Source organism: Tachysurus fulvidraco, chromosome 11 (genome assembly GCF_022655615.1).
Source record: "Tachysurus fulvidraco isolate hzauxx_2018 chromosome 11, HZAU_PFXX_2.0, whole genome shotgun sequence".
In the NCBI taxonomy this organism is placed as follows: Eukaryota; Metazoa; Chordata; class Actinopteri; order Siluriformes; family Bagridae; genus Tachysurus; species Tachysurus fulvidraco.
In genome coordinates, this window is record NC_062528.1 from 22,918,057 (window position 1) to 22,927,985 (window position 9,929).

General features: G+C 43.2%; 1 protein-coding gene across 2 annotated transcripts in view; it reads right to left on the reverse strand.

Moving 5' to 3' along the window:
• robo2 (roundabout, axon guidance receptor, homolog 2 (Drosophila)) overlaps positions 1 to 9,929 on the reverse strand; it is a 474,841-nt gene that overhangs the window by 15,937 nt on the left and 448,975 nt on the right. For both annotated transcript variants that reach the window (XM_047820548.1, XM_047820547.1), the window contains exons 23-24: positions 9,058 to 9,183; positions 1,107 to 1,260 (exon numbers count right to left, since the gene is read on the reverse strand). In XM_047820548.1, coding sequence (XP_047676504.1) covers positions 1,107 to 1,260; positions 9,058 to 9,183 — 280 coding nt within the window. The remainder of the gene's footprint in view (positions 1 to 1,106; positions 1,261 to 9,057; positions 9,184 to 9,929) is intronic.

Consider the following 9,929-nt stretch of genomic DNA (forward strand, 5'->3'; position numbering starts at 1 on the left):
GGAAATTAATGGGGTTGAAAGCCAAGCACACCTCTCAAGCAAGAGACTTAAGTGCTAAAACCACCCTGAGGTTTCTGAGTGCTACACACACACACACACACACACACACACACACACACACACACACACACACACACACACACACACACACACTTCTCTTAATGCAACAGGATGGTCTCACAAGTTAACGAAAAAGTAACCTGTACAGGGGTGCCAATAATTCTGTCCAAAAAAAGAGACTTTTTTTAGTTCCTTCATTAGTTCATTTTTTTTCTTCCTTTGTTACTGAATTTCTTCTCTCCATCATTAGTTCCTTCCTTCCTTTTTACTTTCATTAGTTAGTTCCTTCGTTAGTTAGTTCCTTCTTTACGTTCTTCATTAGTTCATTCCTTTCTCTTTCATTACTGAGTTCCTTCCTTCCTTCATCGTTTTCTTTCTTTCTTTCTTTCTTTCTTTCTTTCTTTCTTTCTTAAAGGTTAATATTGTTAAGACAGAAGAAGTTTGTGGCTCAGTCAATCACTGAGTCAGTCAGTGAGTCAATCAGTGAGTCAGTCAGTGAGTCAATCATTGAATCAGTCAGTGAGTCAAACAGTGAGTCAGTCAGTGGGTCAGTCATTGAATCAGTCAGTGAGTCAATCAGTGAGTCAGTCAGTGAGTCAATCATTGAATCAGTCAGTGAGTCAGTCAGTGGGTCAATCATTGAATCAGTCAGTGAGTCAATCATTGAATCAGTCAGTGAGTCAATCAGTGAGTCAATCAGTGAGTCAGTCAGAGGTTCAATCAGTGAGTTATCAGTGGCTCAGTCATTGGCTCATTCAGTGAGTCAATCTGTGAGTTAGTAAGTGGCTCAGTTAGTGAGTCAATCAGTAGCTCAGTCGGCTAGTTATGTGCTTCAGTCAGTCAGTGAGTCAGTCAGTCAGTGAGTCAATCAGTGAGTCAGTCAGTAAGTCAATCATTGAGTCAGTCAGTGAGTTAATCAGTGAGTCAGTCAGTAGCTCAGTCAGCTAGTCACTCAGTGCTTCAGTTAATCAGTGAGTCAGGCAGTGAGTCAGACAGTCAGTGAGTCAGTGAGATAGTCTGTCAGTGGCTCAGTCAGTGATTCGTACCCTTCATGGTGCTCGGTGCTGTAGTGCTCCAGCTCGGTACCCGGCAGCGGATGGACAGGAGGAGGAGGTAACGGGACGTTTGCCCAGCTGGAGCCGTTGGTCTTCGTGGGTTTGGCTCCTACTTTGGTCTTTTTCTTCTTCCCTCCTTTTCCACCTTAAAACAAACCAGAAAAATAAAAGATCAGATCAGAGCTTCACACACACACACACACACACACACACACACACACACACACACACACACACACACACACACACACACACACACCACACACACACACACACAGGGATAATTCAAATTTCTTTCACTTTATCTCACTCAGAGTTTATCTTCACTTCAAGACACCAGCTTTTTGTCACAACAGCACTCCTGAGGCTCGGCCATGAAACAGAGGCTTCAGAGCAACCGATTGAACTCTAAAGGTTTATAAAGAATAGACGAGAGGAGAGACAGAGAAACAAAGGACTGCAGCACTGCGTCCTCTCCTCTCTCAATACCCCCCGTGAACGAAGGATGAAATAAAGCTGACTGCAACTTAAACCTGAGGCTTTTTGTATCTAAGTGACTGAAAGCTTTCGTCAGAAGCAGCGTGGAGTGAAGAAACACTATTTTAATAAATAATAGATCAGTGAAGTACAACACACACACACACACACACACACACACACACACACACACACACACACACACACACACACACACACACGACTGGGAATTCAGAGCCTATATATAGTCATGTGACTGAGACATGAATCATTTAATCATCTTTTAATCTGTTCATTATTTAAACTATTACTTTAATTTATTTGTCTTCTTCTTTTTGCTTTTTTCTTCTCTTACTTGGAATTATTCTCCTTCATCTTCATCATCTTCTTCTTCTGTCTATTCAGCCAATTAATATTTTTCTTTCTTTCTTTCTTTCTTTCTTTCTTTCTTTCTTTCTTTCTTTCTTTCTTTCTGTATTTCTTAATTTCTTTCTTTCTTTCTTTCTTTCTTTCTTTCTTTCTTTCTTTCTTTCTTTCTTTCTTTCTGTATTTCTTTCTTTCTTTCTTTCTTTCTTTCTTTCTTTCTTTCTTCCTTCCTTATATGTCCAATCATTGGACAGCATCGTGTCAGGATGATGTTAAAGACAGTCACTCGTTCACACGCAGTAACGACACGGACGACACACAGGAAGTCAAGCGTTTAAACAGGAAGAAAGATCTGAATGGAGGAATCCAGGTTCGATGTGAACGTCTGGACGTCCCGGAGCTGTAGAGGCGGCAGGATCGATTAGAAGACGTGATTAATGCGTCACACGTGAATGCTTAACTCTGCATCTTTCTCCTCCTGCGGCTCAGTCGAGCGGAAAATAGCTTTACTGACGTAGCTGAATGCAAACGCAGCACGTGAGCCGTGCTGGAATCTGTCATCTTCTGCTGTTCAGCTCACACAGCCATCTATATTTGCTCTCGGGGGATAAAAACCTTCCCTTTCGGGCGGCGCTGCTGCACGCTGTGGTTTTTTTGAGCTCGGGCGTTTCATACGAGGCCAAAACGCTGGATATAAAAAAAAAAACTTCTTCAACGAACTGCTTTAGATTTCATTTAGTATAAAAAATGTCACTTTTTCTTTCTTTGAATGTCATTTGGACCTTGAGAGTAATTATATTTATCCAAAAAAAAAAAAAACAGAGTAGTTCTATTTTCGTTCCCTGTTCCATTCCAAGCCACGTTCTGTATTAGCAGATTTGTGGCTCTCGATACAAGCTATAAAACTTCTGTGCAAATAAGAATAATAAGATTTACAAGATAATTAAAAACAGTATAATTGAGTATGATGAAAGCCTAGAAATAAAACTTTTTATATTATATATATATTATATATCGGTTGCATTATTCCTCTTGCAGGGTTCGGTATCGTAATATTCTTAATAATGTCTGATTCAAGATACGGAGAATTGAATAGAATAAAAATATGAAAATTGACTGTTTATTTATTTGGTTTATTTACAATCGTATCATCCGGAACACGTTAGATGTGACAGCTGACCACCAGAATCACCTCATCTCAGACTCATCTTGTGTTAGAATAAGCTTTTCTCTTCTCTCCTCTCCTCCTCTCTCCTCTTCTATCCTCCTCTACTCTCCACCCCTCTCCTACCCTTCCCTCTCTTCTCCATTCTCCTCTCCTTCCCTCTCCTTTCCTCCTCTCCTCTCTCCTCCTACCCTCCCCTCTCCTGTCTTCTCCATTCTCCTCTCTTCTATTCTCTTCCCCATTCTTCTCTCCTTCCCTCTCCTCCCCTCTCCTTCCCTCTCCTCCCCTCCCCTCTCCTTCCCTCTTCTCTCCTCTTCTCTCCTCCCCTCCCCTCACCTCTCCTTCCCTCTTCTCTCCTTCCGTCTCCTCTCCTCCCCTCCCCCCTCCTCTCCTCTCCTCTCCCCTCCCCTCCCCTCTCCTCTCCCCTCTCCTCTCCTCGCTCTCTCCCCTCTTCCCCTCGCTCCTCACAGTTCTTCCTCCACGTTTTCCTTCCTCCACTTGACCTCCACACCACATCTCCATGGAGCTCAGGAGCTTTGTGTACAGACTCATTGTCATGTGGAACAGGTTTAAACCTGTTAGCTCCAGTCCTACAGCATCCACAGACTTTTCAGCCATACAGTCTTTAAGATTTGGAGGTTTTTTTTGAGTACAAGTTTCTCTGTACTTTTCCTGTCACCGAAGAGATGAAGAGAAAGAGATAAAAGCCGGAGCAGAATAAATTCGATTTGTCATGTGATGTTTGTGTTGCGCTCTATTAGAGAGCCGAGCTCCTCATTGACGGAGAGCTATTGTTGTGCCGGTGTTCAGGGTTGAGTCTGAGGTGTCAAACGAAGATGAATAAAGCATTCTAGTAATAAAAAAAGCAGCAACGTTTCGGAGGCGCCGGCGGCTAGTGGTTGCGGCGGAAGAGGAGTGCGGGAAGTAATTGAGTTTCCTAATCGTTCCTCTGGGCGACACTTTGGCTTCGGCCAATAAATAGAAGGATGGCGTGATCACTCAATCACAGCATTACTTCCTCTGTCCACATCTCTCTCTCTCTCTCTCTCTGGCGAGCATCAATATGGCAGCTAGCACACTGCCGAGGATCTCGGCCCCGTTCCTGATTACAGCCGTTGCTAGCAGGAAGCAAACGAACCCAGAAACCTCCAACACCAAACTGTAGCCTGCGACTCAAAAAGGCTGCGTTCTGGAAACGAAGGACGCGTCTTTAGTTTGGCGAACACGACTTTTATCAGCCGGATCGAATCGAGGCGAAGGCGCCGAGGAGCCGTGTGTCAAAACACGAGACGGGAGCGAAAGACTTCGCCGAGTCAGAAGTGTTTTAACAGCGAATTTCATGCATTTCAACAAGAAAAGATAAGAGCCAGAAGAGCAGAACAGGCCACGTTTTCATCCATCTGCTCTATTCAACAGCTCTGACATCTGAGTTTTCACCTCTTCTTTCATTTGCCTGGCTTTCTTTCTCTCCCTCACTGCTTTCTCTCCAGCTTCTTTCAACAACCCGTGACTCACGCTTTCAAATCCGTGGCCTACTTACTGAGATTCCTGTCTTCAAAATAAAAAGCAGTGAGTTCTGAGTGCTTTTGTTGTGTATGAATGCGTAGCGTACATGGTTTGTTTAGCGAAAATAAGGACGGAATAAGGTAACCGAAATGCTAACCCTTTCTTTTTCTCTCTCAGCTGCTTTCTCCATCCCTCCAGGTGCAATTATTTGAGGGAGAAAGATATTGTAACTCTTCAGACTAACGATTCAAACTTAGCTAGCATGTTGGATGAAACGTATGAACGGTTCTGGTTATAGATCTTGAAGTCAATTAGCTGCTAGGTTTTTCTCTGTGGTCTTATGTTAAAAAGTAATAGTGTATTGTTACGTCCTTTTCTGTTTGGGGAGGTGTTTGTGTTTCTGTGCAGGATGAACACTGATTGGTTCCTGAAGATTACCCGGTGCCACGCCCTGCCCGGTCAGCTGACTCCCTGCGGCCTATAAAAGCCTCCACCACCTCTTCCTGTTTAGCTTTTTGGCTCGTTTGCTGACTCGTTTGCTGCTAGCTAGTGTTGTGTGTTTAGCATTCATGTTAATACTGACTCCTGCCTCTTCTTTTTGACTTTGCTTCAGGATTGCCCCTGATTGGATTTATTAGCTAACCTGTAAATAGTATGTATATAGTATTATTAGGGAGGTAGGAAGACCCATGCCATTGTTTTTGTTCAGGGAGTTAGGGAAGTGTTTGCCAAGGTGGGGTCTCCGATTTTTGAGAAATGCTTCAGAAAACTAAACAAAAATCAAAACAAACGTGTAGCCAATGAGCAGAAAGGGGCGTGTCTTGTCAATACGGGCGGAGGGAGTGTTTGGTGCGCATTCGTTACAATAATTATCTGTTTTTGTTTGTTATTCCGGCCTTGTCGGCTCCCGAAGACACCCCCACTTGTAAGAATGTTCTTCTCATTAAAATATTGTTCTTTCAGTTACCTCTGTTTTCTCGTTCCCTTTCATGCTGCGCCTTCACCCCTAGGTGACAGTAACAGTGTCAAGTTAGTTTGGTTCCGATCACGTACGCTATTTAAACGATTTAGCTGAAGGCAGATCATCGGTCCGAAGACTGACTAGTGGGCTAGATTAACACTGAATCCTGGGATTATATAGTCAGAGGTTTCACACTAGTCCTACTTTCCTTGGATTAACACTGAATCCTGGGATTATATAGTCAGAGGTTTCACACTGCTCCTACGTTCCCGGGTTAACACTGAATCCCTTTTTCTAATTTGCATATTGGAGCATCAACATCTACGATTGTATAAATCCAGCGTGTTACCACTTTAAATGACATCTCGTCTCACGCTTCCACATCAGTGAGGAAAAAAGTTCAGCTCGGTGCTTCTGCACCCAAGGAGGTTCTGCTACAGTATCTTCCACAGCTACATCATCTTTATGGCTCTTTTTAAGATCGTCGTGAGGTCGAGCAGTTCGTTTGTTAATATCTCCTGTCTCTACAAATCTACAGAGTTGTTCTTGCTGCGTACTGATTATCACCTCACGCGAGGTCCTCACAGGCTGCCCGGTATCCGATTGAGCGTCTGTTGCTAAGCAACTAACCATAACAGACTAAAAGTGGTTTCATGTTTAAAAAATAAGACAAGGTTTAAAGCCTGCGTAGAGCGACGAGAGCCAACGGGACGATAAGCACAGCATGAAAAGGGTAATGTTGCTTAATGTACGCGCAAACGAACGATAACGATGACGTCACACGAAGCACGCCGTCGCGCTATAAAGTCGGCGAGGTTACGGAGGAAGTATTGTATCATCTGGTGCAAGCAAACATATCATGTAATGCTATAATGTGATGTATTCAATGCAAACATTATGAGCTGGTTCACGTAAACACTTTATATAACACTCTCAACTCTTAACACACACACGTTACCGGTCACGTTTGCGCTGGCGAAAACTTTTTTTTTTAATTTTTAAAAAAAAATTTGCGCTAGCAAAAACGTGACACAAACGCGGCGACTGATACCGTGTGTGTGTGTGTGTGTGTGTTAAGCAAAAAAAATAAATAAATAATTCTTCGCCCGGCGCATCATTGTGACGCATGGCGATGTAGATTGACGTAAAAATCGCATCAAATCCGCCTCGGCTGTTCACACTGCGGCCACATCGGAAAAAAATCTGATTTGGGTCTGATTCAGGACACATATGGAAGTGGCCCAGATCTGATTTGAAAAAAAATCTGATCTGGGACAGATTTGAGTGTTCACATTACTCCTGAAGAAGTCTGACCTGGTCACATGACCCCAAAAAAAATCAGGTTTGGGCCACTTTTACCTGCAGTGTGAACGGGGCCTTGGACCATCGAGAACAACTGTTTATCTTTCAAAATCTTCCTCTTTTTTTTTTCAGCTGTGGAAACACTTTCCTTATCGCAACGTAATCCTGCACGAAATATCTGCAATTAAAATTTCCCTCTGTACGAGTTTGTAAAGCTTCATATCTCCTAACGGCTCGAGATACTGAGGTAAAATGTCCTGTGGCGAACAAACTGAGTGTGAGTGTGTTCGCTTGGGAAACAATCAACAGCAGCTTGCCCTATGGCCTCGTTTTTTTTTTTAATATGCAAATGCTATCTTGTCATTTTCAACCCAGAATCTCTCTCTCTCTCTCTCTCTCTCTCTCTCTCTCTCTCTCTCTCTCTTTCAGAAATAGTCATCAGAACAGGAGGAAGAGGTATCTCCTCAGCTCAGACTTCCTCAGTAAATGGACCAAATTGGTTCTCCTGAGTTGTGAGTGCTTTCAATAACGCTGGAGCTCTACAGCACCGCGTCCTCCGTCTCCTCTCGTACGCCGGCGTTTATCTTCAAAACGCCGCCGAGGCACCAGATAATAGCATCACCTACGTTAAAACGACGCGTGTTATTACAGATATCCGGATCTATTTAGATGATCTATTTCGGTCGGGACTCGAATACGGACTCGTGGGTACGAATCTGTCGCTCGGGATCACGGCAAGTTGTTTTTTTTATGAGCGAACGAAGATGAATCGCATCCTACAGGTGTCTGTACAGTAAATGACGGTAATAATCATTCAGTACACGAGTCAAGCGTGTGAGTGCTGAGTGAGTGTCAGGAGTAAGCGAGAGAGGAGGAGAGAGCCGCGAATGAACAGAGAGTCGGTTCTGAGTACTGGAATCTAAAGCTTGGGGTTCGGGTCCTAGTTTCTGAGTTCTGGATTCTGGTGTGTTCTGGTGTGTAAGTGAGTGTGTGTGTGTGTGTGTGTGTGTGTGTGTGTGTGTGTGTGTGTGTGTGTGTGTGTGTTTAGTCACTACAACGTGAAGCTGTAACGTTACAGATATCTTCAGATTTGAGGTTTCTTTGTAAAATAACAATTTTAATGAACTGTTTTTCTCTTATTCACTTCATATGAGTGTTTATAAGAAATTGCCGGCGAAGACAAGTCACCTGACGGGTCACGTGACCCACACACACTTCCTTCCTTTCTTGCCTCCTTGTGTGTTTGTGTGTGATTAGTAAAGTGACTGGGTTCAGTGACTCGTGTCGTCTTTCTCCATCACAGCACTGATGAATGAATCATTTAAACAGTTTGTTCATCGATAAATCACACAGGCAGTGGTTAATGTCCCATTGTGTCTTCTTGCTGTCTTTCTCGTGTTAACTTTGACCTGTCACTGTCTGTGTACATGCATGTGTGTGTGAGTGTGTGTGTGTAAGTGTGTGTGTGTAAGTGTGTGTGTGCATGTGTGGGTTTTTTTTTTTTCAGAAAAGACTTCACAGTTAATTGTTACTAATAGATGAAGGTTTTTGGCTCTAAACTCCTTCCAAAGCAGATGATTTACAATAACTCACATATTTATTATGACAATCACTTGTCTCCTTCGTGGACTATTCCTGACGTCGCTTACTTCAGTAATGAAGTCATTCGAAAACTTCCTCATACTTCTATTCCTCCTTCATGCTTCCTTCCTTCATTAATTCATTAATCATCCTACTAGCTTCATTCCGTAAGTCCATAGAGTTTTGTACATTCAATCATTCCTTCGTAATCATTCCTTCATCACGTTTCCTGACTTACTTCATAGCTTTTTACGTCCGTACTTCCTTCCTTCTTTCCTTCCTTCCTTCCTTCCTTCCTTCCTAGATTCCTTCCTTCCTTCCTTCCTTCCTTCCTTCCTTCCTTCCTTCCTTCCTAACTTCCTTCCTTCCTCCCTCCCTGCCTCTCTCCCTTCCTTCCTCCCTCCTATCCTTATTTACTCACCCTAACATTATTTTCCCCAGCAGAGTGAGTGTGAGAAGCAGGAAGGATCTGCACTAAAGGGAGCAGATGATGAAGATGATAGAGAAGTTAAGATGGAGCTGGAAGGAGGAGGAGGAGGAGGAGGTGGAGGTGACTGTGGATGCTGGACCAGTGAGATACCAACCTGACAGACTGCCGCTCCGCTCTGAGCTATTGTGGGAGCTGGTGGTGCTGAAATCCTGTGATTGGTTGTGCGGCATTCTATTACACAACCCGTCAGCCAATCGGTAGTCAGGAATGAAAAGGAGTGCTAGTGGGGTCGAAGGTCAAAAACAAGTGGCGTCAGGTGAGAGGCAAGACAAGCACAAGCGCATGCAGAACATGCAGTTAGAGCAACAGCCCCGTGCTACACACACACACACACACACACACACACACACACACACACACACACACCACTCTAACCTACTTTAAAATTATTTTCTAATGTTCTATAAAACAATGAATTTTATCAAACAAATTCAGGGGACTTATTGAAACACTTGAAACGTGTGTGTGTGTGTGTGTGTGTGTGTGTGTGTGTGTGTGTGTGCATCAGAATCGATCATATTCCCCATTTAAGCTTAAATAGAGCTTACTATTGTTGCAGCCTGTTTAAAATGAAGTGGTGCAACACAAATCCTCGATTTGTTGTCGTATGTGTTTATAATATTTCCGGCTCGAAAGCACTTGTTAATGAACTCAGCTTCTTTAGAAGAAACGTAGCAATTATAGTAAAAAATATGAATATTTTACAATAAAAGTTCATGAATAATCATGCGGTAACATTAATCCCCACTTCACTAGGAACTAATGAAGAGGAGTTAACTATAAGAGTCTAAGTTAAAGGTGCGGTCTCCATCGTTTGAGAAATGCTTCAGAAACGACAAACTAAACAAAAACAAAACAAACACGTAGCCTGGGGCGTGTCTTGGGGCGTGTCTTGTCAATATGCGGGGGAGAGAGTGTTCAGTGCGCATGTGTGACGTTAGCAGAAAGCGGTTTTAACGTCGACAT